This window comes from Vidua chalybeata, chromosome 12, assembly GCF_026979565.1.
Source record: "Vidua chalybeata isolate OUT-0048 chromosome 12, bVidCha1 merged haplotype, whole genome shotgun sequence".
NCBI classification, from domain to species: Eukaryota; Metazoa; Chordata; class Aves; order Passeriformes; family Viduidae; genus Vidua; species Vidua chalybeata.
Window position 1 is genome coordinate 17,317,556 of NC_071541.1, and position 27,621 is coordinate 17,345,176.

The following is a 27,621-nucleotide window of genomic DNA, read 5'->3' on the forward strand; positions in this document are numbered from 1 at the left end:
TGGTGCCCAGCACCCCTGGCAACCGGCTGCAGCTTGTCCCAAACACCCAGCGAGCCATGGGCATGCACGGACATCTCACCTTCCTCCTCCTCAGCCTCTATGCCCCGGGTAGGTGCTTCAAGGTCACAGTGTTTGGGGCACCCTTTGCCAGATCCTGGGTGGATGACTGAGAGGAAGGGGACAGGGGAGAGGCTCTCCTCGGTTGCTCCCACATTCCTGGGGCTGACTCTGAGATGGGCAGAGGGATTGGCACCTGCCTGGCCGGGTTGAGGCGGGGAGGGGGCATCACACGAGCATGCTCAGGGCATTGCCCGGCTGTCCTCAGCATTGCCAGGACATTACTGGGGCTTCTTTTGCGCATCACTGTGGCATATGCAGACACCCCTGGGGTTTCATCAGAGCATCTCACAGAGGGAATTCTGGGGCCTCCCCAGGGCATTGCCAGGGCACACCTGGCAGGCTGCAGTGACACTCTCCTCTTTGCAGGGACTTTCGTCAGAGCAACAGGTAAGAGCAGTGCTTTGGACCCGGCTGTGCCTGGCAGGGAAACCTGTGCCTGCATTAGTGCTTAGGTGCAGGAGCAGGGCTCCATAAGCACAGCCAGATGAGCCATCAGTGATCCCTGGGGTCTTCCACCAGTCCTGCCTGACTTGCCACGTGTGGTGGCCCTGAGTGAGGATGCAGCGTCAGGCACCCGTGTCGCTGAGGTGACCGTGTCCTGCAGCAACTCGAGCAGCAGTCCCAATGTCACCCTGGATAGCATCGAGCCCGACCATCCCTTCAACTCCATCGCCATCAGCTCTGACCCCACCAATGCCACCACGTTCCGGGCAGAGGTGTGGCTGGGGAATAGGGAGTGGGGCAGGAGCTGGCAGGCTCCCTGCTGAGTGACTGTGTCCCCATGGCAGGTGACACTGCGTGCTGGTGCAGAGCTCGATGCCCGCCGGGTGAACCAGTACACACTGATCCTGCGGGCTGCTTGTCCTGGTGAGGATGAGGTGGAAGAGCGGCTCTTTGTCCGGGTGACAGCAGGGCATGTGCTGCGCTGTGACACCCCCTTTGCCAGCGCAGGTAGGAACAGGGGGCACAGGGCAGCAGGGGCTGTGGGTGCCAGTCAGCACTAAGCTCCCACGGCTATGCTGTGTTCCAGAGGGTGATGTGGTGCAGGTGCTGGCAGATGTGGCGCCCCGGACACCCCTGTATGCCGTGCTGCCACAGCCACTTGGTGGGCTGACGGTGAGTGGGTGAGTGGCATCTCTCTGGAGGGCCACACCCCCATAGAAGGGAGCAGCCTTGGAGACAGCAGAACCCCAGGTATGGAGGAGTGGGACAGGGGTTCTCATCACCCTCCTTTCTGCAGTTCAGGCTCCAAAACCACAACACACCACTCACGCTCACCCGCCGGGGCCTGGTGCTGGCACCTGACAATGGTTTTGACCCCAGCAAGGACACCCAGGTGGGCACCAGCAGCCCCAGGCTGGTCACAGCCACCTCTCAGCCCACTGGGGCTTAGCCCCTCCCTGGCCACAGCTCTCCACATCCTGCTCTGCCCATTAGGCCCCTGTCTCCCTCTGGACCCACAAATGGTCCAGCCCTGTCCCCATCCCCTTCTGCATTTCAAGTCCTGTCCATAAGGATATCCCTGTCTGTATTCCTGCCCATTCTAGTCTCCAGCTCATCTCCATCTCCACACCTCTTCCCACCTCTGCTCCTACTCCAAGCCCCATTCTCATCTCTCACCCCCTCTCCTTTGTCTCTGTTCCTACTTCTGTTCCCATCCCACCGCTATTCCTGTCCCTGTCTCTATTAGTAGCCTCATCCCTATCCCTGTCCCCATCCCCATCCCCATTGTGGTGCCACTCAGGGCTGTCCCGCAGCTGCCCCGGTGCTGGTCCACAGATGTTCAGGTTGGAGATTGAGGTGATGGATCATCACGGGCACAACTGCAGCGGGGCTGTAAGGGTGGAGGTGCTGCCATCACGCCGTCCCCGTGTCACCTTCCCGTGAGTGGGGCTGGGTCAGGAGAGGGGTGCTAGTGGCACCAGGCTGTGCCTCAATGCCCACCTCACCTGCAGTGAGCCACACCGGGCTGTGACAGTGACAGAGGGCATTGGCCCCTGGGAGGTGGTCACACAGGTCCGTGCCAGCGGTGACAATGTCCACTATGCCATCCTTGCTTCTGTGGCTCCCACGCTTTTCACCATTGATGAGGGTGAGCAGGGATCCCCAGGGACACCCTGTCCCTGTCCCTGTGCCCAGTGCGAGGCCACGGCTCCTCCTGCAGTGACAGGTGAGATCCGCAGCACCCGCCGGCTGGAGGTGATCCGTGCCCACCTCCTCATCCGGGCTTACAACGCGCTGCACCCTGACGACCACGCCACCGCCACAGTCAATGTCACCGTGCAGGGGACAGACCGTCAGGCACCAAGATGTGTCCCAGCCATCTTCGTGTATGGTTCAGGGGGGAGTGAGGTGCATGGGACTCTCTGCTGCACCCGGAACATGGGACAGAGGCTGAGCTGCTGGCTGCTCTGCCGCAGGTCCCAGGTGCCCGAAACCGTGTGCCCCGGCTGCACCTTGATGACATTGACGTGCACCGACACCAGCACTCACGGGTGTCTGCACTATGCTCTCGAGGGCCCTCCCTCCTCTCTCTCTCACTTCTGCATGGAGGGGCCACAGCTGAAGGTGAGCTGGGCCACGGGCAGTGCCCAGGTGGACAGCAAGCCCAGACCCCAGAGCCCAGTGGGACAGTGGGACCCTGTGACATGTGTTGTCATGCCAGGTTCTGGGTCAGGGCTCCTCATGGCTCCCTGCTCCCCAAGGCCTGCTCATTCTCCTCACTTGCTCCCTCCTTCTCCCCTGGCATCGCAGCTTTGTGGGATACTCTGGCTTTGCAGGGTATCTGAGCTTTGCAGAGCACCCCAGCTCTGCCTGACACTCCCCTCCTGGCTTGGCAGGTCAACACCACCCTGGACTATGACTCAGAGGCCATGGCTGCTCTGGGCTTCCAGTTCACAGCCACCATTGTGGTGACAGTGGGAGGACAGCCCCTACAGAGCAGTGAGTGCCCATGTCCCTAGGGTGGGAAAAGACCTTTCCCAATCCCCAAACCAGCAGATCACAGAGGAAACATTCCTTCCCTGCTGCCCCAGAGATGCCCACCCCAGGGCTGGTGCCTCTGTCCCTATCTCAGTCAGCTCAGCAGAGGCTGTGGGATGCCAGCATGGCTGAGCAGCTGTGTGCCACACAGCCCGTGTGCCCGTGCTTCTGACGGTGACACCTGTCAACGAATTCAGACCGGCGTGCCCACCCAGTGCCACCTTCACCGTGCCAGAGACAGCAGCTTTCGGCAGCGTCGTGGGGCGTGTGGCAGGCACTGACCGCGACTACCCCCTGGACAGCCTCGAGTACAGCCTGGAGGGGGGGTCTGGCCCCGCACAGCCCTTCTCCATCGACAGGCGCACTGGTGAGCACCCGGCCCCTTCCCAGCCCCCGCCACAGCCCAGGGCACCTACCGGTTCCCAGCGGCTCACGGCTCCCCGCAGGCGAGATCCGCGTGGTGGGACCCCTGGACTCGCGGCAGCAGAAGAGCTACAGGCTGGTGGTGCGGCTGACGGACACCCACAATGACCTGGACCTAAGGAACAGGCAGAGCCGTCTGTGCGACGTGTCTGTGCGCCTGCAGGTGTGAGGGCAGCCCGCTGGGTGAGCTGTGGTGGGTGCATGGACTGGGGGTGCCCTACTGCTTCCCCCGCTCCCGGCAGGCTGTGCCGGACCAGCTGCCGGTGTGCATCCCCGAGGTGCAGGAGCTGCGGATCGCGGCTGGGTTCCCGGGCAGCCGCCAGCCTGTCACCCGCCTGGCGTGCCACGGCGGCCCCGACAGCGGCGTGCTGACTTACAACATCGTTGGAGGTGAGGAACGGCCAAGCCACGGCACAAACCAGCCCTCGCCGTGGTGTGACACTGAGCAGACCCTCTTGTCCAGGCAATGAAGATGGGCGCTTTCGGTTGGAAGGGAACACCCTTGTCTACCTCCCCAGTGAGCGAGCCGAGCCCCACCCCTTTGTCCTGCTGGTGGAGGTGTGGGGCGGCTCTGGTGCCCGCCGCCGCAGCAGCGTGGTGGCACTGGTGGTGCACGTCACCCCCCGGAGCACCCCGGTGCCACCCAGCACCACCACCCAGCACACGGTGAGCAGAGCCCGCTGACCAGGAGGTGCTCCAGGGTCCCTTGAACCTCCCATGGCTCCTCACACCACTGCCTCCACAGACGCTGCAGAAGGAGCCGCTGGTTGTCACGCAGATAGAGGCAGTGTGGGACCCGCCAGCCTGGTTTGTGGCCGTGATGACCATCACCGGTGCCCTGCTGCTGGCCACCCTGGGCTGCATGGCCCGGAACCTGCTGTGCAGGTGAGCCCCAGCCCACCTCACGGCATGGCTCAGCGAGCAAGGCTAAGGGTTCACGGCTGCCTTCTGCTCCTCCCACAGCAACCGGGCCCCTGGCAAGCTGTTCCTGGCCAAGAGGTGAGTGCTATATGGCCAGGGTGGTCATATTGGCAGTTGTATTGTCCTTGCAGGTAGCCAGGGAGACACAGTACATAGGGTATGTTTAATGTTCTCTGCATTTGGCCGTGGCTTGCTGTGCCGGGGAGCCATCTCTGCCCAGGGCAAGTGTGCAGCCCTGATGGGAGCAGAGAGAGCAATTTGGCCAGTAGACCATGATGTTGGTGGCCAGGCTGGGCCACAAACTTTGCAATGGACAGGGTGGGATGGCACAGTGCTATTGCCAATGCCTATTGCAAAGCTGGGTCCTGGCACCAGGGCTGAGGTCACTGCAGCTCACCAGGGGAGCCCCTGTTTGGCAGGGGTGAGCCCCATTTGTCAGGAAAAGCTCCCAGGGAGGACGTGAGCAGGCTGCGCAACACCCGGAGGATCAGTGGTGGTGACAGGTGACAGAGGAGAGAGCCTGGGGAGACGCTAGAGCAGCCTGTGCCAAGTGTCTGCACAGCAAGCCCGTGGCAGGATAACAGTCACCTCCAGTGGCATAACTGCCCCAGGGTGATGCATAGCTGGATCCAGGTTCATTGGTAAGGTTGGGGCCACAGTGCTTGGTGACACTGGGACTGTCGTGACCATGCAAGGGAGAAGACCCAGGGCCAGCCCTGTGGGTGGCCCTGGTGGCTCCCCCAGCACAGCGTCCTCTAAGCACAAGAGCGGTGCGTGCCAGCACATGGGGAAACAAGTGGATATGGTGGCAGACCTGCTTGGTGCTCAGGCACTGGTGAAAGGTGGTTGGTGCTTGGGGGAGCACAGCTCTGTCACAGTCCCCTCCTGTGCCAGGGGACAATCAGGTAGGTGGATGATGGGCTAAACAGGGTGCAGCTGGCAGGGCAAAACCTGGCTGGCAAGTCGCTCCCAGCAGCATCTCGTGGAGTTGAGGCCAGCAGCCCATCACTGACAGCATTCCCTCCCTTCCCCTCTTCCTTCTGCAGCTCCAGGGATGTGGTGGAGCACAGCGGGGGCAAGGAAGAACAGGGACACCCACGTGCCAGCAGCCCAGTAAGTGTGTGGCAGCGAGGGTGGGTGCCCTGCCAGGGAGGCAGAAGGAGCCCTGTGGCCCTCAGCAGCCTCTCCTGTCTCCTCCCCACAGGGGCAGTTCGATGGCCATGCTCAGGACCCATGTGAGTACCCTGTCCCACAGCCCCTGCTGCCTCAACAGCAGCCTCAGGTTGTGTCCCCCAGGGCAGAGGGGTCTGGGGACAGGAGAGATGGGGACCAGGCCCACAGGGCAGTGATTGAGTGCTGCCTCCATCTCAGGCACCGGCAGGGACTATCTCTTCAACAGCGTGACCGGGGCTCGGCGCTGGATCTGAAGGGCTTGACTTGATGAGGGGCTCCTTGTGACCCACAGCTCCACGTGGGCCGTGCTGGGCACAGCACCGGGCGCTGGCAGCTGGTACGGCCCCCGGCGAGGAGACCCATCCTTTGTGGCCAAACCTGCTGCACATGGGGTGCAGCCACACCCCCTGAGCCACCTCAGCCAGTGTAGACCTAATAAATGATGTCAGAGATTGCACATGCGGCTGTGATTGCCTTAGGGAGTCCCACTGGGGGCAGTGCTGCTGGTGGCGGTCCTGCTGTGCTGGTCATTAGCACTGTCTCGTCAGCCGTGTGAGTGGCACGACCCAGGACAAGGATTGGCAGCGGGCTTGGCACTGTGAAAAATGTTACAAGAGCTTCGGCCAAGTCTGCTTCGGTGACAGAAGCATCTCTGTAGCCTCTGGATGTGACCCAGCCAGGGCAGTCCTCCACAGGGAGGTTATCTGGGGCAAGAAAACTCAGCCACCGGTAATTTTGAGCAACTTTTGCCCCGACTCCCGCGTCCCCCTCAAGCTCTACTTTGTTACAGCGCTCGCAGGCGCAAACGGGTGGGACGAGCAGCTGGTCGGCAGAGGGGATGGGTTGATAATTGGGAGGAAAAGTGAATTAGCGTGGGTGCAGGTGAGCGGGACGCCGCAGGAGGAGCTGGGAGCGGCGGGAGGCTTTGAAGGCGTCAGTCAGCTGGAGGTGGGAAACCGGTTATTTGAATTTCAAAGGAGCGCGCTACGGGACGCCTCCCTGGCAGCTCCTAAGGAAATGAAGCGCTGGCGGGATAAGAGGGAAGAGACTAATTTGGGGAGTAGGTGACTAAGGGGAGGGAAGGGGAACAGGGGCCAGCCGTGAAATTTCACAGTGAGAGGGGTCATCTGTGTGACTTTGCCTGAGGGCCCCTTTTGCCCTGAACCCACGGGAACCGTGACCGTCCGGGAATTTAACCCTTTGTGGTACCGGAGTGGTGCGTGAGCGTGTCCCATTGGCGAGACCCCGCTCCTAGCGGCGGCCGGAGGGCGATGCGGAGCTGCCCCGGGCGCTCGGGGCGGGGAACTCTGAGTGTGGGTGGGACCGCGGGACAGGCGGGTGTGAGTTTGTGTCGGGGAACAGGGAGCGGAGCGGGCTCCGATCGCGGAGCGGGCTCCGATCGCGGAGCGGGCTCCGATCGCGGAGCGGGCTCCGATCGCGGAGCGGGCTCCGATCGCGGAGCGGGCTCCGATCGCGGAGCGGGCTCCGATCGCGGAGCGGGCTCCGATCGCGGAGCGGGCTCCGATCGCGGAGCGGGCTCCGCTCCGCACGCGCGGGCCGCGCCCATTGGCCGAGCGCCCCCCCTTCTCCGCGGGCAGCCAATGAGGCGGCGCTGCCCGTGAGTGGGCGGGGCCCTGGCGGGCGTCACATGTGCCTAACGTGCGCTGCCATCCGCGCTCGGGAAAGGGCGGGGCGGCTCTGCGCTTGAGTGACACGGAGTTTGACCTATCAGCGTCCCGAGAGGCCCCCCGTGGGGCGGGACTCGGGTGCGGACTGGCGCGCAGGGCGACGGGGCGGGCTTTGGACGGCGCGGTTGCTATGACGGCCAGCGCCGGGCCCCGCCCGCCCGGGCGCCGCCATCTTGTTGTTGATTCGAGCGGCGGGGAGCGGCGGCGCTGGGGCTCCGCGTTCCGGTGTCCCGGCCGGGCAGGCAGCGCCGGCCCCGGTGAGCCGCGGCGGGCGGGGACAGGCCAGGCTGCCGGGCGGGCGGTAAGCCGGGCGCGCTGCCGGGAGGGGAGACCCGGGTGCGGCCCCGTGAAGGGAGAGGGGGTTCACAGGCACGGCCCCGTGAGCAGCCGGGGTGAGGGGGCAGCGAGCACCGGGATGGGCCTGGAGTGGAGGGTTCGGTGCGCGGCCCCGTGAGGAGGGGCTGGGGAGAGCCCGGTACGTTCCCGTGTGTGCGTGGGTGAGACCCGGGCGCTTTCCCCTGCGGGGCCCGCCTGGGGCACGGCCGGGGCGGGGTTCCCCGGGCTGGGCAGCGCGGTGCCGGGGCAGGGCCGTGCCCAGCGGGCAGAGCGAGCGTCGCCTCCCTTTGTGCCTTTCCTTCCCTTCCACAGGAGCTGCGCGCAGGAAGGAGCTCGGAAGCCGCGGCGGTAACATGAAACCAACATGGTGAGGAGGCTGGTGGGGCTAGGGGCCCGTCCGTGCTGCCCCCCGGCAGGGGAGGGGTGTGGGTGGCCCCGGGAGCGCTGGCTGCCCCGGTGGGGACACCCGGAGTGCCTGGCAGTCCTCCGGGGCAGGTGTGCTCGTGGCTCTGCAGACCTGGACCGGGACCAGCCTTCTCCGGGTTTTTCCAGGAGGGGCTGAATTAGGGTAGGTGGTACTGGGTCCATATGCCTTCATTTTTAAGCTGAGCATTAGCTTTTTTTTTTTTTTTTTTTCCCGAGCAGTATACTTTAGTATGTGCTTTAGTATCATTTCAAACTGTCTTGCTCTTTTTTTTTGCTCCATCTGCTTTTCCTCCCTTCAGGTTCACCTGGCTTAACTTGGTGTTCAGAGCTTCCAGAGCTGCATTCCAATAATTGGCCTTTGCTAACGAAACACTGAATGGTGCAGGAATGGTGGAGACTTGGGTGTCTCTTCATTCTTAGTGTAATGTTTCTGTGATCGTTAGGGCTGTGTAAACATAGTTAGTAGCTTGTCTCACAAAATAATATGCAGTAGTGTGTTGTGACAGTCTCATTGTAGTGAACTGTCACCTGGAGCTGATATGCTAACACATGTGTGTGGTCAGGCTTTTGATGGAGGAAATAATGATATCTTTGTTGTTTATCACTGAACTAAGATTCTGATTTCCTTTTTATAGAAATTCAGGAGCCTCAAAGTGTTTTAGAATTAAGTGTACCAGTTATTGCATGTTGTCACAGTAAACCTAAGTAGGTCTCTCCTAGTCCCATGTAACAGTTTCTTATTATTTTGATTGTGAAGTATTTTTCTGGGTTAGTTTAGCTCTGACCTAAGGTAAGTGCTTTGTTTTGGAGCTGGAAGGATAGTGGTAGGTTGTGAAAAGATTTAGTTGTGAGCTCTATAAAGAAAGATAACATTGGGTTGCTTTTTCAACTGCATCAAATCCTTGTTTTGTCAATGTATTGAATTGTCCTAATGCCAATTTTTCTTTTCTTAGAGGGTGTTTCATACCCTCTCAGCTTTTTCAGCACAACCATTTCCAGGTGCATGGATGACCAACCTATGCTATCCTGGTTAGAACCTGTTAGGCTGCTGTGAAATGTCCTTTTTCATGGCTTTGCCTTTGCTTCTGTCTAGTAAGGACTTTTGGGAGAACAGGGGAAGTGATCCTTAGCTCCTAGAGGGGGAAGTTGATGTATACAAGGTTATTAGCATAGGAATCTTTGATGGAAAGAGTAAGATATGCTGGGGGGACCATCTCCTGGACCCTCTGGTTTTTCATTAGGCACTTAGTGGCAGTTTTGTGTCTTTCTCGCATAGAAGATCAAGTGAACACAATTATCTGTTGAGATGTCAAAGGGGATAGTTTTTAAGGTCTGATTCTGATCACAAATTTCACATTCCCTGTGTGGTTTCACAGGTACTTCAGCTCATGTAAGTATAGACTGCAACCCATAGGAGGTTCTTGCCTTGTTGCTTATGCCTGTGCAGGTGAGAATCAGGGTTCCCTGACTTACAGACTGATCAAGCTAAAGACAAACTGTTTGTTTTTCTATCCAGCTTTGTGGGTGCACAAATGAATTTGCAGGAGCAAGGGAAATGGGGCTGGTGCTGAAATGGGGTCTTATCTGAGTTCAGGGTAATCTGCAGTGAGGCTGTGTAAGAGTGCAACAATGCATTTTTACATTATCTATTTTCTTGCATATAAATATAATTTTAAACCACATTTTTATATATGTTCAAAAATTAAATGAAACAGTAGTGCCCATGCTTCTCTTCTACTTCTGTGAATCACTGTGTGCCTCATCATCAGGTGGACAGCACAGGATATGTTCTTCTTATAAAAATATTATAGAAAGACAAATTAGATGTGCTTTGAGATCCCCTCTCTTGGCAGATTGTGCAAGTCAACTGACTTGGAAGTTATTCTGTATTGCATTGCACGTAGTGAAAAGTCAAGGTTAGAGTAGCAAGCACTCAGAGGTCAAAAAAAGTGCCCAGACTGGAGTAGTACCTGTGTCCTTAATCAGCTAATTGGCCTTTTAAATAAGCATTGTGATTTCTTCTTAATCAGGCAGTTGTGTGCTCTGCTCATCCCATCTGAGCTGCCTGGTTTGTTTCTTTCCTTTTCTCCCACAAGCACAGAGCTTATTCATTTTGGGTAAAATGTTCAGACTCTGAAATGTGACCTTGTTGAGCTTGACTGGAGCCCTGTACAAGCTTGGGGCTGTTTGTTGACCATCTGCTTACAGGGCACCGACTCTTTGATTCAGTGGATCACCAAATGTTTGTAAAAAGGTTTAATCACTTCGGATTTCAGTGTTTTCTTAATTTCTCTGTGCCTAAAGGTTTTTGTGGGTTTGGTGAATTCTGACTGGCATGCTGGGTATGGGATGGCACTCTCTGTGCTTTCCATTAGGATAAGAAATGCAGGTGCTAAGTTTGAATTGGATATCCAGAACTCATGCTTTAGAGGAGGTGTGTTTCTTCCTTCTGTGGTTGAAATACAGATACTGAAGCCATGGAAAATCTTACAGAGGCCTTGATTATTGCAGTGTAACCCAGGTACTCCACTCGCTGTCAGTAGATTTCCCCAGTCTGTCCATCAGGGATTAGCTTGTAATGTGTTGGAGATGTGAACATCTCAGTGGAGTGTTAATGCTGGGATTTGTAGTCTCAGAACTTAGTATTGACAAAAAGCTGCAGCCTGATTTTATTTGCTCTTGCATTTGACAGTGTCACATTGGTGCTGGGCAGGGTTTAGCATTGAACTTGACTTGCAGAGTTTGTGTGTGGCTCTCTACTTGCTTGTTTATATAGTGTGACATGCATAGGAACAACTGCTTTTATTTCTGACCTCTCAGTCTTTGAGAGGGACTGTATCAAAAACAAGTCTAGTAAGTACCTAGTGAGCTCTGAAATGGGTGAGCTCCAGAAGAGGAGCAAAAGAAAAGAAAATGTGACAGAACCCTCTGCAAGAGTCGTGTCAAGTATTTGTGTTACGTGCTGTAAACTGAAGGAGCCCTTCAGCTATATGGAGGAGCAGCTAGCAGTCTCCCTCATTTCTATTCCTGATGTGACAAGAATGCAGAGCAGGATGCTGGCCAGTGTTTAATCTCAGGTTTGTTGCTGGTGTCACAGGGGTGGTGGGGGGAGGAAGAGGAAGTGTGTGTGCGTGGCTGCTTAGTTTCTGTTTTGCAGGCATTGCCTGTGTGCAGTGTTGTGCCACTCTGATGTGGCAGCAGCTGTTATTTTTGGCCTTCCCAGTGTGCTGTTCGGGTAGATGTGCTTCCTAATAGATGCAATTCTCTTAATCAGTGTTGTTGGGCTGCCTGTGCTTCCTGTGTAGTCCATGCTGGTGTGAACCACTCTGCAGATGGCACTGAGGTGCAAGTCCTTTGCCTTCATTTATTTCCACAGGCTCTTCTGTATGCATTTTGAGTGGCATTAACTGTGTGTAAAAGACAAGCTTCTTAAGCTTGCATTTATTTTGCATCAGCCGGTCAGTATGTGGTGTCATTAATGTTTGAACCCCTTCTTTGGGAGTAAAGGAATAAGCTTTGCTATTACAGGGTGTCTCTATCTGTATAATGTGCCCACAGTAGTTAAAATGGGTGCAGTTGTTTTGTTAAAAATCACAGCAGAGATAGTTGCCATAATCATATTAGTAGAAGATCTGTGTCAATCAAATCTGATAAAAGCAGGGAAAGAGGTATATGGATGTGTCTGTCCTGGCAGGACGTCACTGCACGTGCTTGGGAGCTGCAGTTGATAAGCTGTCTCTGATTTAGCTTTTGTAGTTAGAAAGGTTATCTCCTTCACCAGCTGTCCTGCTGCTTTACCAAACACTACCTCCCTTGTGTTGGGGCCTACAACCAGGCCTGTTCAGCTGCTGGGCTTTAATATACTCTGCTTCAGCCTTTCTTCCCTAGTGCCCATCCCTGACTGGTGAGGAGCAGTCATGGATCCTGCTCTGCTCCACCCTGGTTGGAAATTCTCAGCGAAGGGTGGCTGAGGCAACTGGGGACAGTGTGTCCCCTCAGCCCAACTGGTGGGTTTGGTAAGGAGCATCTGTCAGAGCCCACAGGAATGAGTGAGAGCATTTGCTTCCTGAAAGGAAGTTGTGAATTCCAGTCCCAGTCTCTAGGGTAGGCATGCTCTCAAACATTCTGGATTGACAAGCAAGTAAAGTTCTCAATAAGAGCTAATTTAGGACTTGCTAACTTGTTTCCATACATCATTTTGCAGGCTGACTTGCTTCTGGGGTCCTGCTCCGTCTTGACTGTGAGAAGTTGGCTCCATATTCCAGTGATTGCTCAGCCAAAGGAGCTTGGGTGACATCTACAAGGTAACTTTTTTCTGTTTTGTTTGGAATACATATGCAGCCACCTTAGAGATGCAAAGAGAAATAAACTGCTTCCTTTTTACCTGTCCCTTTGTAATTTATCCTTCAAGTAAGGATATGTAGATACAGTTTGTGGGAGTTTTGCTCTTATTTTTGAAGGATACTACAGGAACACCCAGCTAAGTGCAGTTGCACAGAGTGAAAAATTCAGTCCTGTTCATTCACCAAATCAGTGTCAGTTCTTTGTAATAAGAACTAAAATTCCAAGATTTGGAGGCTCATTCATGCTCTAGTAATTCTGGCCATTCAGGTGGCTGATTTGCAGCTGAATCACCTTATGATGATTTCAGAATTCTAATCATTGTCTGCTTTTTCCTTTCTATTCAGAGGTTAGTTTGCTGAAAGTTGATAAGGCTGATCCGATAGTCTTTCAGTTTCAAAGAGGTTACTTCATACTGTCCTGAATTTGGAAGAAAGTCAATAAATGTTTTCCCCCGGTCAACAAAGATATGACTCAGTATATCTGTGGTATAAACAGACTCAATTGACCTTGTTTTCTTTAGACATGGTGTGTTTAAGTAGTGGTTGTCACACAGTTCAGTTTCCTGGTGGGGAAGCCCCTGACCTGGTGGGTGATGGTCTTTCTTAGTTTGAAATGCAAAAGGTAATGGCCAGAGAAGCTGAGCTCCACAAGTACTGTCCTGGGGTAGGGAGAGGAGACACGTGGTGCCTTCTCTTCAGGGCATGCTCCTGTGTCTCTCACTGCTGACTTAAGTGCTGATCTAAAGCTAAACTGCTGTATAGCTTATATGTTCTGTTCTGACATTTCTCTTTTCTTTCCCCCCCCCATAGTTCTTTGCTGAGCTGCATTTTCCCCAATTTTTTAAACTTCCAGAGTGCGTTAATGCAAAATGACATGTGATCTTTAATTCCAATTAATGTTGTTCCATTGTTGGTATCAAAGTATTGTCAAGCATTTCCAAAAGTGAGTTTAGAAATCTTAAAAAGGGCACAAGAAGATAGGGCTGGCTGTTTGTTCTGTGTCCTTTGACAGTACTGTCTGAGCAGCTTAAGCACGTGTGGGGAGCAGTCATGATCTCATTAGAGCTAACTATAGGTGATAAGCAGCTTTGAGCACCAAAATCAGTGCACCACCAAGTGCAGATGTCAGTGAGTTATTTAAAGCAGGAAGGATTTGGGAGAGAAGCCTGGGGGCTACATAGTCCTGTGTCTTACTCAGTGTCTGAATCAAACCATCGAGTAACTGCCATGAAGTTGCTGGAGCTCTTGCAGAAGATGAGATATGCTGCTCTTGCATTGGTTTGTTGGTTAAAGGCATGGTAAAGTCCTGGAGCTTTGGAAGACCATCACAGCACTGCTGCTTGGTGAAAGGTTTATTGCTCTTTTCCAAGCTGTGGTCTTTGTATAAAGCTGTGTGACACATCTGAGGAATAGACCTGTTGAATTCATGGGGATTGACTCTCATCCCACAAATATGGAAACAAAAAGCATTTTTAACTTGAGTCTTTTGAGTCTGTCCCAAAAGAATTGTTGAAGCAGTCTGAAGCTCCATTTGTGTTGAAACAATACATATGCAGGTTTTTTTTAGATAGTTTCTTAAACACTCCCACACTTCCTATAATAAAACCCACATCACGTTTGTCTCAAAGATGTGGATTTTACTTAGATTAAATATTACACTGTATAAAATGTTTATGGATCCCTTTACTTTTGCAAATAATGGAGTGGTTTACTTTATTTTCCATTAGAACCAGATATTGTAAGTGTGTTTTCTAATGCTGTGCAATTGGCATTTCCTTTACTTGGGCATAAATCTTCTTTATGTAATTGAGGTCTTAATACTTCACAGTTCTTACCACAAGTGTTGACCTGAATACACTTATTAAAATTTGACAGTAAGCTAAATGTGAACCAATAAGCATTATCAGGCATGCTTTATGCATCTTTCATTTTTATAGAACTGAGGAAAAACCTCTAACTATTTTAGTCAGACTGAATAGGTATCACTGTTGTGCATCATGCAGAGTCTGAATAGTTTTCACTTTTCTTCAGGTGTTCTGCACACTAGTATTTATTTTTTCCTGTAATAACAGCACTTGGGGGTTTCTGGTTTTCCCCTTAGTTATTTTTAACTTTAGTTAAGTAAATCACAGAAATGTCCATTACTGTGGTCTGTGTGTTAGTTATGTAGCATCCTTAGCACTGACACTTCAATGAATTTCAGCAGCTTAGAAAACTGAACCTATTGACAATTTGGTTCACCTAATGACAAAAAACAGTAGTCTTAAAAATTAGTTCTGATTTGTGAATGCAGCTTGACTCAAATATTCTTAGTTAAAATACTTAATGGTATTGTGTCATTCACCAAAGTGAACCAAGGCTTTTATTCACTGCATTTGATATATCTTCCTAAAACCTGGCAATTAAAGATCACAGCTTAGATGGTAAAGTGTTTGAGACTTTGTTTTTTGGAGTTCATCCCATTGTAACATGACAACCAGAAGAAAATTCAAAACCTTTTAAGAATTCTGCCAAAGATGAGTGTCCCATTGTAGTGAGCTTGCCAGGTTGACTTTTGTATGAGTGCAAAGCTCTTTGTTTCAGGTTTCCTGTCATTTGCAGTGTTTTATGATTCTCAAAGAAGAGAACTCTGTTATTTTCCACCCATTATGCTTGTTATTTTGTGTTTTTCAGCCCGAGATGATATGCTTTTGGCACATGTTATCACACTGTATTGATCTGGAAGAGAAAATGAAAGGGAAATTGGCTTTCCCTAGCTATATACAGCCTGTGATGTATTGTGGCTGTGAGAATACATGTGATTTAGCAGACTGTTATTTTGTAGGAAAAAACCCAACCCAAACCAACCTGCAGCATGGCCTTGCAGTTTCTTTAGAAGAACTTAGTGTTAAAAACCAAGGTAGCTGTGGTACACTTGAGAGAAGTTTTGCTGTTAAAAACAAACTTGCCACAACTTGTGTGACTTCCAGATGAGTGTGCTGTGTGTTTTTAGTGTATGGGGCAGAAGATTTTTTTATGTGCAGGTGCTGCATCTGGTTATCTACAAAACATTTTGACATACCAGGTTTACCATACTTTCTTTTTGCTTTGGCTTTACATCTCTTACATAACCAGTGGCCTCCGTTGTTGTAAGTGGCACACTAGAAAGCCTGTTGGAAGGAGCTTTGAGATCCACTTCAGCAGCTTAACATTTAGATAAGATGTTGGGAATTTGTGACCTGTAGAGTGTTTACAGGGACTTGTTTATGACTGCTTCAGTGAACAGGAAGTTAAATATAGGCTTTGTTTGTCTGATTCTTCACTTCAAATGAAGAGAAGTTTCTTGTTTCAAACCTTCAAACAGAGATGGTTGGTGTGGCAGAGCATTTCAAGGGGCCTGCTAGCCCAGGTTAATGTATAGGAGAGTTATAATGAAGATTTGGAATATTAAAGGTCCCTTTGGAAGGTGCTTAAAAATACAGTAGAGCGAACTGTGTTCTGAGCTCCCTTGAATATTTCTTTTTCAAAGCCAAGTTACATTGGATACCTTGGAAGTGTGAGGTTTGATAGAAGAAGGTACCAAAGAATCGTGGTACTGGTTCCTGATCAGGTAAAATAATCTTGCAGACATTTTAAAATGCCAGGTTTTGTCCTTGAGAACATGTAGCACCTTGCCAAGCTTGAAGTTGTGATTGTCTGACTGATGCATGTGTCTCCTGAGAAGGCAGCCTCAGGTTCAGATTGCCTTTCATTTCCACTCAGCTGGCTGGGCCTCCTGTTAATTCTTTGTCCTTTACCTTCCAGAACATGCTGCAAGCCACAAAACAACTCCAAGGTATTTTAACAGCTTTAAGATTCTCAGTATGAGTGATTGAAAGCCTTGCAGATTATGCTGATCCTGAGGAGAGTTACAGGATAACAACAGGCCCAGATCAAAATCCCTTCCGTGACCCTGGGTTGTGTATCATGTGTATTCTGCCATATTGAAGGGATGAGAGTATCCTTGTATGAAATTCTGTTTAGAGCTTTATCTGGTTTCAAATGAAATTACTACCTTAGCTTTCAGTCCCATCAGATACTATGTCATATATTCTACTTAAATTAAATACCAGATTTAGTGCAATGTCTTTGTCTAAAGTATGTTTGCTATGGCAGACGTCATTATTTCCCATTCCAGACCTCAGAAATGAAATGTTGCCCTTTATACTTGAATTTTCCATGGCATTATTTACTTTCTTGCAGCACTTCCATTAAGATTCCCCCCCGCCTAACGCACAGCTTGTTTTTTTTTCTCTTTCCTTTTCAATGTTTTTAGTTTGTTTTTTTTTTTTTTTTAGTGGGTTGACAATACAAGAGAATATACTCTTGAGGTATATGAGAATGTACCTTCCTTTGGTACTTCCTCATGGAGAAAAAAAATCACAGTGAAGTGTTCAGTTGAGAAGTTATAGCTCATGTTTTCTTGCCTGTGACCCTCAAGGGTCACCTGCTTAGGAAAATTAAACTGGTATCAAGTAGGGGGCATGGATTTGCAACGTGATTATGTGGCTTTAACTCCCTATGGATGTGCTCATAAGGTTGTTCCTGTGACAGCTGCATTAATCAGCATGTTCATCCTTACCTAGTGAAGTAGGAATCCCTTAATGTAGATGCACTGATAGTGATAAAATTACACTTCTAAGGTAAAGCTTGTTTTGCTGGAGGTGTTGAGAAGGTAAAGAGTGAGGAATGCTTTATTTGTCGTTGTGAGTAGCACTTTTTTCAAGGAAAAAAATTAGATAAAGTGGGGGCCCAAAATATGCCCTTTCCAACTGAACTAATTTTTTCATTGGCAATGTAAAGTTAGAAGTGGTTGCAGTAAGAGAGGAGGGCATCTCTCAGTTGGGCATAGAAGATTTTACCTATCCATACAAACCTTGGTATATTTATTGTAGCATGGGTGTCTACTTGAAATTACAGGGCAATGTGCAGTTCCATTTTCTCATGCAGTAAATTAAGTGGTGTCCTGAGCATTGGTATAATCTGGAGTACTGTATAACTGACTGCCTTGCATTTCTCTGAGCTTTTTCAGATGTTTAAGAAAGCCCCAAATTTTGTTTAGTATCTATGTCTCAGAATTACAGTAGCAGAACAAACCACTAGATAACAACTGCTCCCTGTGCTTTTGGCACAAGAATTTGTTTAGCAGGGTGAAGTGAACTTGTTTGGATAATCTTGCTTTTATTCCTTTAAGTCTTTCTGTTGGACTGATGTGCTCCTAGATTGTCTTTCTGTTTCTGCCATAAAAACAGAAAAGTTGCTCAAGGATTTGGATTTTTGGCCAAGCAGCACCACATTCATTCGAAAGAGATGCCCTAATTTGAGTCTGTATTAAGAAAACCAATTCAGTTGTTCATTTACTTGGGACACAAATTCTTTAGATTTTGAGAATTTTAATTAACAAGCAAGGCTAAGTTGAAATGAAGTGCAAGGGGATCATGAGAAGTGAAATGATTGCCAGACTTCTGGCTTTAAAGTATGGTTTGAAAGTAGCAAGATAGTCAAGTAAATTGTTCCTTTCTGAAAAGCTGTTTTTCTGCTGGCTGAAGTATACCACAACTGAATGGTTTTACCAAGATCATGGAAACATTCAGTGGGAGCATCAAAACCAGTAGCCTGTTCCTGGTTCTTTCCTTTCCATTTGGGTAATCTCAGGTAGATTATGGTTATCTAAAAGTTATCTGAAGAATCTGTTAACCAAATCAACTGAGCGCTTTGCTGACCTGTTAAGCTTCTGCAAAGAGATGTAAGAATTGCTGCATTTCTCATGGCTTTGAATGTTTTACCAGTGTTCAGACAGAAGTTGTGCTGTCTGATAAAACTGCAGGATGCCATTAAGGACCTGCCAAATATAAGTGTTTTGTGCTTCCCTGTGTAGAAAAAGACAAGTGTAGCTGAGGCAAAAATGTTTGTTTAGCTTTATCTTCACAGTTAGAGAAAGAGAAGATTCTGATGCGTGTGCCCCCCCAGTCATCTCAAACGCTGTTGTAACTGCCAAAATACCCTGGTGTATCTCTGTCTGCATATGTGAGATTAAAGTCCTCTTGGGTATTGAAATTCCAGCTCACATGAGGCTGTGAAGCTGTTAGTGCCTTGCATTCCATGGAGGGGTAGGTGGAGCTTATGCAGACAACATATTAAAAGTCAGACTGCTAATCTTTTTGTTCAGAGCTGCTGTTTGTGCATCACCTTCAATTTTGGCAGAACATCCTCAGTCAGGATGCTGCTCTGATGTGATCTGGTGGTGACAAGAGGCAGAGGTAGAGCCCAAGCCATGGCTGAGCAGATGTTTGTTTCTGGCCACAGAAGTGAGAAGATGAGTATTTGCTTGTTTGGGTCTTAAACTTATTCTCTAACAACAGGAATTGTACTGAATGGGCATTGCCACAGATTTTCTGAAGGCAGAGATACTGCAGTCCCCAGCTCCTTTAAGAAAGCCAGTTGCTTGCAATGCCCTTATCTACCACTGTTCATTTCCATATAATTAATTCTCAGGCAGCTCAGAAAAAGGGCAATGTATAGATCTGAGGAGGAGATGGATCAGAGTGGTGTCACAGCCCACAGTGTATGATAGGAATTGTAAAGCTGCTTTACAGTGAGCTTGAAGTGAACCGAATCAAACACTGGTTTACAGAGGCCCTAAGGGTGAGATTAGCTGGCTTGTGATGGTTCTTCTTGGCAAGTCTGTGTTTGGTTTTGATGCATAACTCTTAGACTTGATGTGTTTAAATCTATATGTTGTCCTAATTCCTAAGGAAACAAAACATTTGTGCTGCTTCCTGAGTACTGGAGCCAGCTGCTACTCCTTACCAGCTGACTTTGCTCTCCCCTCCCTTTGTACAGGACGTGTTGTTGTTCACAGTGTGCTCTTTGGATGGAGTGTCTGGATCTTGACTGTGGGATCAGTCTCTTCAAGATGAGAAACATTTCTCTTCACAGATCCTAAACAGCTGCTTACCAGTAGCCATGCTTTGAAAATTCCCTTCTCCTTGTCCCAGGTGGGAATGGGATGTAGGGTCTTGGCTTAGCTTTCCTCTGTAGTCTACATGCAAAGCAAAGACAAAGGAAAAGTGTTTGAATATCTGTGTAAGTTTTCTGAGTAGCAGAGTATTGCAGGACTGTACTCTGAAGGTAAAGAGGAAAGAACAACTTTGCTCTTAAGCATTGTGAAATGGAAAACTGCACATATAAACAGCAGCATGATGTTTTCCTTGTTAGTGGTAGGAAGAGGCAAGTGGGAGAACTTTTCACCTCTGGCCCTAATGAGGCCTTTTTGTCTTTAGCATTTAACGTCTCAACATAAATAAGTCACTGCAAAGGGATTTTTGCTTAAGTCAGGTTGCAGTCAGGAGCTTAATAGAATGTTGTTTCTATAACTTGTGGAGAAGGTTTTTGAGCAGTTAATATATATCATGCAAGTTTTGCTGCAGTTGCTATTTTTTCTATACTTTCTTCATTTATTTTTTTTTTTTTTTGGGGAAGTAAGTAGTTGAGTTATTGGGGTAGGAGGACAGGGAGCCTGCATTGCGCATCTGCATCGTGACCTGGAGAGTGAATCAGCTCAGTCATAAGAGTTGAGCCGTAGTGAGTTGTCCGGCCATTTTCTGGCAGGCAGGAGTTCCTGACGTGGCTTCAGTGTATGGATGAGGAAAATCCAGTTTCAGTCTGCCTCTGCTGCTGCAGGAGATGAATTTAATAACATCCACGTCTTTGCTGAAGGGACTCAAGCTTGAGGCAAGAGCTCTTTCTGTTTTTTTCTTTTTTTTTGTTGTTTGCCCAAGTAACCAATTTTATCATTGGAAGAAGATACTGAAGTTTTCAAATCCATGTTGTTCCCAGAAGGGGGCAGGGGAGACTTGCGAGTTGTGGAGTTTGATAAAAAGTACTTTTGTTTGGTTTAGTGACACTTCCGTGCTGGCTTTCAGGCACAGCGGGCACTCCCGCCGCCCTGGCAGCGGGAACGTGGCACGATGAGACGCCTGCTCGGTGCCAGGAGCCTGCAGCAGGGACCTGGGCTGCAAGCCTTCCCTGCCTTGGCTCTCCTGTCTCTTGGGGAGCATTGCAACAGCTGAGAGTTGTCTCCTGCAGTTCCCTCTCATCTGATACACTGAAATGATACGTGTGTTAAAGCCATGAGAGAATGGAGTCATCATAAAACATCTCCATTTCTATACCAAGAGCAATCTGGACAGCTGGCATCTAAGTATGTGAAAATCTTAGTTCCTTATTCCCTTATTCTGTTATCTAGATTTTTACTCTTAATTAAAGCTAGAAAGAAGCTTCTCTATGCAGCTTTCTAAGGGATTTTTGGGGGAGTCCAGGTTTGCTCTTTACAGACCTAACTTCCATTTGCTAAATACAGCCTGGCTAGCAGTGAGAAGGAGGCTGTTTTGCCAAATGTTTTAGAAATGGGGTCATGCAACTCCAGCAAGTTTGTTTTATGTCTGCAAAGTGACCTGGGATTTCTTTGACAGCCTGGGATACAGACAGAACAAACTTGGCCATGTTAGTCTGCAATTCTGTCTTTGAATGGGGGAAGCAGCTACTTTCTCACAGGAAGTGCTTTTTGCAACATTCCTGATAATTTTGACATAAGTTCTACCTCTACGCTGGCAGTGAAAGGGTAAACAAAGACTCTGCTGAATAAGGGGGCTGGATTAGTGATGCACAGACTTCCTTGAGGTATTTGATGGTTTTTATGCCTGAGTGAGTTTTCAGTTGCAAGGTCTCCTGGCTCTTGTGTCTGGAGACAAGGTTGAAAGAGGAACCAGCAGTCAGAAGCAAATGGAGGCACAGTGGGGGATTACTTGAGAGAACTGGAGCCATGGGAGCCCATGGGACCCAATGGTGCTGTAGTGCCAGTCTTGGTCATCTTGGAAAAGTCACAGGGGTGCTGGCACATCTCTGATCACTTATTTTCAAACTAGGCCCAAAGGATAATCCAGGGTGATCAATCCCACTTGAGTCCTGGGCACAGTCATGGGTCAGGTCCTTTTGGTACACCTTTCCTGTGTGAAACATGTGCAGGAATGTGACTGGGAACAGTTAGTATGGATTTACTGACTCTTAAGTTGTGTCTGATGCACCTCATTGTCTTCTGTGATAAAATAATAGGATTTGTGGATGAGGAAGAGGACTAGGGGCCATTTGCCTCATTTAGCTTAAGTTTGCTGAGTGTTCAGACACTCTCCCACTGTATTCTTGTGTGCAAGTTGGGACATTACAGACTGGATGGGTGGAGTATGAATTCATGCACATCAGGGAATTCTGAAGAGTAAATGGAGTCAGAGGCGGATGAACGAGTGATTCATAGAGCTCTTTCCACACAGGATGTTAGCTTCTGACAGTAGGCTCTTAATCAGTCTTTTTTTTTCCTCCTGAATGTCATCCTTTGCCACAATGTGATAAGAGTGGATAGAAGACAGTATTTAAGAGGCTGTCTGGTTGAAATTCATCAGTCTGGCTCATTATCAGTGTGGAAGATTAATCTGTCTTTTCTTGGGAAGAAGTGGGAAGGTTCACATGAATGTTCTTCAAGATTACCTTGTTTTGTATTTCATTCAGTCATGTGTATTTGTGATTGCAACTGAACTATAGTTAAATACAATACATGGTAGTTTTGGGGATTTCAGTTATATCTAGGGAGGATGTGTTTGGAATGCTGCGAGGTTAGTTTGAAACGGAGAAAAACAATCAGTCAAAACAAAGTAATTTTCTTTTCAGTGTGTTCCAGCTTCTTTGGGTTTGACAAACTTGCTGTTATAAAAGGTGATCTGGAGGTTTTCTTTACCTAATCTGTACTTTGAATTCTCTTCAGTGTTCCTAAGATACTGTGGAGCATCTGATGATCTTTTCAGGATTGCCAGTCTGAAAAGAATACTGTAACATTAGATCTGGTCAGGCTAAGGTGTATATATTTATGCCCAAGGAACTGTAATTGTCGAATTCAGTGTGTGGTGTTTGCTTTGGGATTTTTTTTCCCCCTTTCCAATACTGCTATTACCGCCTTACTGCAGCCAGTGGTGTGCGTTGGAAATAAGAATTCAGTTTAAGCTTTCTAGTGTGCTAAATTAAGGTGCCAGTTATGAGCAGAGAGGTTAATGGTCTTACATAACGCTGGTCTTGAGGTTTTTTGCACTGCAGAATCAAAAATAGCAATTAGGAGTTCATTTTTTGTCCTAGCTGTGTATTTTTCTGTGGGGATCAATTATCTGCAGCAACTGACTTTCTAATCAAAACAGTTTTTTCTGTTTTAAAAGCATCATAATTTAAAACTTGAGAACAGTATTAAAAATCCAAGTTCACCACAAGCTGCTTATGTTTGTCTTTCAGTTAGTGGTCTCCTGGAAAGCTATAGATCATCCTTATTTTATCAGAACTGCCTAAGGAATGTAATTTTAGCTCTTCTGTGTTTATGCCTATTGTAGTTATTCTTCATGGGTTCAGCTCCTTGTCGCTTTTGTGTGTCTGTGGTTAACCCTGTAGCTTCTCTGTACAGTTACTGGATAAAACTCTTTAACTCTTGGCTGCACTTTGCTGTTGCATCGTGTAGTTTGAAACAGCCATGGAGTGTTCTTACAGATGCATCTGAGATCTGTTATGTTAGCCAGTACTTTTTTTTTCTTCTGAGAACACTTCGCCATTTGTCCCAAATGGGAACTTGTGTCCGTTAGATTTAGCTTGTATGTGTGTCTAATCTCATCCTAAATCTTCATTCACAGAGATGCTGACAGTGTGTTCCTTCCTGTTGAGGTTTCCCTTCATGTCTAGCCCCACATTTTTTTCTCATTGTGGAATTCATAATGCATTGTAACTTTAATTACCTTATGAAGACAAAATGTATATGGTCACTGCTATGACAGCGTGGATTGCTTTACATCTGTGCACTGTGAAGTGGCAAGGGGAATAATTCCTGGTTATGTTGTCTAGAGAAGACTTAGGATTTGCTTTGTAGACTCCATTTAGAAGTGTCCAAATGGTGTCTTGTGTCTTGGAAGGTGAAAAAAAACCCCAAAAGAACAGAGGGAAAGTTGTCCTCAAATTCTTGGTGTCTGATGTCTGTGAGAAAGAAGGATTTATGTAACTGAATGTGCTGCATTCTGCTCCTTGGCTTTCCCTCTGAGGTGCCAGCATGTTCTTGCAGGGCATTGCTGCTCTCACTTCCTGACAGCCCACCTGGGCTTGGTGCCTGCTGAGGCTCTGCTTCGGTACAGGAGCGGAGGAGCTGTGAACTGCATTCACTAGACTTGCCCTAATTTTTTAGCATATGGTGATCTCTGCTTTTCAGTCTTTCCTTGATGAAATGTCTGTTGCCAGGGTAGTCAGCAGCCTGCATGTGCAGATAAGCTGAATTGGGATTTGAGCAGGGAAGCACTAAGCAGATCTGCAGCTGAGTGTGTGACAGCACAAAGAAGAGTCCCCTCCAAACATCACTGGCTGTGGCTTTCCCTACTTGCATTAGAGATTCCATTAAAAGTCTGGTCTTTGAGCAGTCATCTTATAAATTTTTCTAATATCTCTCTGCTGGTAGAAATGAGGATACAAGACATAGTGTTCATGTGTAATAGCAGTGGGCTGGTAGCTGAGCAGAAGTCTCCCAAGGGTAGGATTCATAATCCTCTTAAAGAAGAGGAGAATCAGAGGCTTCGGAAGGTCACCTTTTGCAGGGTGAGAAATATTCCCTGTGCAAAGCTCTGTTGCCTCCATGATCAATTCCTCTCCCATTTTCATATTTTATCTCACAGCAGCAGAAAATAGATCTAGATGAATCCTACAAGAGTCTTGACCCCTATAAAACTCCCACTGCCTCAGGTTTGACTACCTGCCAGAAGACAGCTGTGTGTATATGGGTTGATAATCTTGTGTGACAGAGTTATGAAGTCTCACTGCATAGAGATAGTGCTCTGTTCCCCATGAGACACTTTGATCTAAAGGGGACAACCATGTGCTTCTACTTAGTGCTTTGCAGCTTCAACACAGTTTTACCTTTGCCTTATTTTGTTGCACCTGTATTTTGCTTATGTTGGAGACCTGTGAGAAATTCAGATGTCTAAATGTAGTCCTAAATGACAGCTTTACTAAATTTCCTTCATGTTTTAAAACCCTGTAATATGTGTATTTGATGTTTTAAGTGCAGTACTTTCACTGTTAGTGCCTGTCAGCAGCCAGAAATTTATTAACTTCTTGCTTGTGATTTATGATATTTTGGTGATGTGTTGGGACAGAGATACAGCATTTGCTCATGAACTTAGTATTTTCTTTTAAAGGCCTACTTTTTCTGCAAGATTGTCCAAATACAGTGGAAACTTGCTGCTTGTTCAAGCAGCAGCCACAACTTAATCTCTGAACTTTGGAGGAGTGAATTCTGCATGGCAGTGGCCCAGACTGTTCTTTAAACTTGCTTTCCTCCACATGGCAGCAAGATGGCAAATAAAACCTGAATTTTCTGTATCTCTGAAGCAAAGCTGGGCCTTCCAGGAATCCCTAATTTAAGGAATGCAATGTCCAGAGTTAGGTCTTACAAGCAGTGGTGAGAGCTTGCTGCAGCAGATGTTAATCATGAGGAAATGGGAGTGAGGCTAAAGTCATGAAACATACCTTAGTGAAATTCTCCTGAGGAGGCCCTACGATGTCCCTGTCACTGAGGAGTTGCTGTCCACAGCCAAGGATGACGTGTCTGCTCTCCAGCAGTTGAGGGGTACGTACACAGACACAGCTTTTTGGACCTGTGGTGGCACAAGAGCCCTTTCATGGTGGGACAGAGGACAAATTACTCCTTCCAGCGTCGTGTCACCCTCGGTGTTGTTGCAACTCCATTGCTTCACAGGAACTGCTGCAGTGGTTTCCTACAGAGCCCTTTAGATGGATCAACTCTTCCTTCCTAAAAAGCTTCGTTGTGCAGAAGTGGTCAGTTTTCTGAAGTGACTTTCTTAATAGTTTAACCAAGGTAAAGAGAACCTTGGATGTAACCCAGGCAGCAGTTTCTAAGAATTCTTTGTTGTTCATGAATCGGTGTTGTTTGTACAATGTTGTTGTTGCTGTTCCCCCTGGCTTTCCTCCCCGGTACTGCTTGTGCATGCTGCTGCTGTTTGTCATGCCCTATTTAATCACAACAGGCTGTTCCTCTCTCTCCTCTATATATTTTAGCAGCTCTTTTGCTCTGAAAATAATGCTGGTATCAAATAAGTTAAATATTTATTTTTTAGCAAATAGGGTGTTTTAAATATTAATGGTGTGTTGTGGAAGATGAAAACATGAAGGATTAGATTGCAGATTTTTTAATGTACTTTTTAAATCTTTTGAACCAAAGGTTTTGTATAACTATTAGGTAGTTATGTTGTGATGTTTTATCTATGTTGAGTAAGAGCAGCTTCACAGTTGCTTGGAGCTGGAGTTTTGCTGCCTTGGTTCCCACTTTTCCTTGGTTTCCCACTCCCTTTTCTCACTTTACATTCTGAAAGCAGAAAAAAGAGGAGATTAAACCTTTTTTCTTGACTTCTGTCTGTTGATGCTGGGGGATTGTCGTCCAGATGTGTTAGGGACCTGATCCAACTGAAAACTGACAGTTTTTTGCTTTGTGTTGCTGTTTTGTTTTCTTACCAGATTGGGTACTTAATATAGCTGTCTGCAGGGGTGCTGATGCAGGTGTAAAGAAGATGTCAGGAGAGGTGAAAAAGTCAAATGATGTTTCTGCTGCAAGTGACAACTCGCGTCTCTTTTAAAGTCAGGGGGTGAGACTGTTCTCTGAGCGTGTGTTTGCAGGGCAGCTGGAGCTGAATGGAATTGGCTCTGCTCCTCTCGTGCCTGCCCTTGCCCTGCTCAGTGATTGTCCCCTTTTACTTTCGTTGGGCACTGGCAGTAAACCAGTTCAGGAAGCCACACTGGCAAAAACAACTTCTCTTTTTTTTCCGGGTTAACTTGTTTGCTAGGCTGGTTCCTGAGCAGGATCAGTGAGTGCCAGTGCTGACTCAGGGGAGAGGATGGGTTTGAAGAATGCTGACTTAGATTTACTTAAGCTGTCATGGAAGCATAGTGTGAGATGCATGTTAAGGAAGAAAGGTTAAGGTTTGTCAGTTAGCAATTTCTTCAGTTTTGTGTCTTCACGGATTGATGTGGTGACATCTACAAAAAATGCTGCTGAACAGCTTAGAGACTTATTTTTTTGCCTCCTAGAGCAGACACAACAGAAACTGTAGAAAGCTGATTTCCTGAAGTTATTTCATTAATGTGCCTCCTGCCTTTTTTATGGTTATTCAGTCTTTTGTGCCTTGTTTTCAATGAGAAGGCTCTCACAAGGGTGTGTGTCTGATGCAGGTACCTGATACCAGCTGGAAATGGAGAACCAAGTATTTTCCAGTAGGTTCCCAGGCAGCCATCAAAAAATTAGGTATTTTCAGTTGGTTTTGTTTCAAACAAGATTTGAGCTGGTAATTTGGGAAAACCTTCTGTCTCTTTCTCTCATAGTTGTTTCTAAAGTGTGTTAGTATGGCATCATTGCTTAGTGCTTATTCTGGTTGTCAGTATTTCTGTTTGTATTTCCATGTTCAAATAAAAATTCAGCTGCAATTTGAAAAGTTGCCAAAACTGAAGATAGGCTCCCCCGTTCACTCTCTGAATGTCACAGTCTTCAAATTAGTGGGAATCTGCACATCACGTAGGCTTGTGTTTCTTGAATGGGAAGATCACGAAGAGAGTTAGTGGTTATGCAATTTCTGGAGAGTTTTGTTTCAGAACTTGGCCCAAAGCTGTTCATTCTCTTTAGTGACTTGGTTAGTTATGTTTTTATGTTTATTTCAGCATGCAGGCTGCAAAAATGACATATAATTTTGGACAAGCAACAGCTCGAGGGAGCTTGGTAGCCATGCTTTAGCTGTAGGATAGACATCAGTGTGACCTCATTTTGTCTCACTGGAGGGACCCTCCATGGTTGCAAGCAGTGACAGTCAAGCCCCCTACGTGGTGTTTGGTCAGTGATCCTGTTCTACAGCAGCCATGCAATGAGGTGAGCTGGGAATGCAAACATTGGCTTTAGGCACAAGGATAACCATCAGCAATTCAGGCACCTTGTGCTGATACAACTGTTTGTACAGCTGCACAATAGAGTGGGGATCTGACCTGGTTGAAAAGTAATCCTTAAAAAAAACAAAACAAAGTGCTGGTTTATTTTTAACTGTGATCAGTTCCCTAGTTTG

At 48.0% G+C, this 27,621-nt stretch overlaps 2 protein-coding genes across 6 annotated transcripts in view; both read left to right on the forward strand.

Annotated features, from left to right (window-relative positions):
* Positions 1 to 3: 3 nt before the first annotated feature.
* CDHR4 (cadherin related family member 4) lies at positions 4 to 6,040 on the forward strand. Its single transcript, XM_053953489.1, has 20 exons — positions 4 to 108; positions 487 to 507; positions 640 to 836; positions 909 to 1,071; positions 1,151 to 1,236; positions 1,361 to 1,456; positions 1,900 to 2,003; positions 2,076 to 2,212; positions 2,285 to 2,450; positions 2,541 to 2,688; positions 2,961 to 3,063; positions 3,254 to 3,469; positions 3,549 to 3,688; positions 3,768 to 3,915; positions 3,989 to 4,191; positions 4,271 to 4,410; positions 4,489 to 4,524; positions 5,493 to 5,559; positions 5,651 to 5,681; positions 5,818 to 6,040. Exons 1-20 carry the CDS (start codon positions 57 to 59, stop codon positions 5,871 to 5,873), a joined length of 2,310 nt encoding a protein of 769 aa, XP_053809464.1. The 5' UTR covers positions 4 to 56; the 3' UTR covers positions 5,874 to 6,040.
* A 1,426-nt stretch (positions 6,041 to 7,466) lies between these two features.
* The window catches only part of IP6K1 (inositol hexakisphosphate kinase 1), a 37,079-nt gene continuing 16,924 nt past the window's right edge, over positions 7,467 to 27,621 (forward strand). For 2 of the 5 annotated variants that reach the window (XM_053953586.1, XM_053953590.1), the window contains exons 1-3: positions 7,480 to 7,608; positions 7,956 to 8,010; positions 12,274 to 12,373. The gene's annotated coding sequence lies outside the window, so the exon portion shown is untranslated. Of the gene's footprint in view, positions 7,609 to 7,955; positions 8,011 to 8,068; positions 8,212 to 9,014; positions 11,147 to 12,273; positions 12,374 to 27,621 lie in introns of those variants that run through there. The other 3 variants (XM_053953587.1, XM_053953589.1, XM_053953588.1) reach the window with 3 other exon arrangements.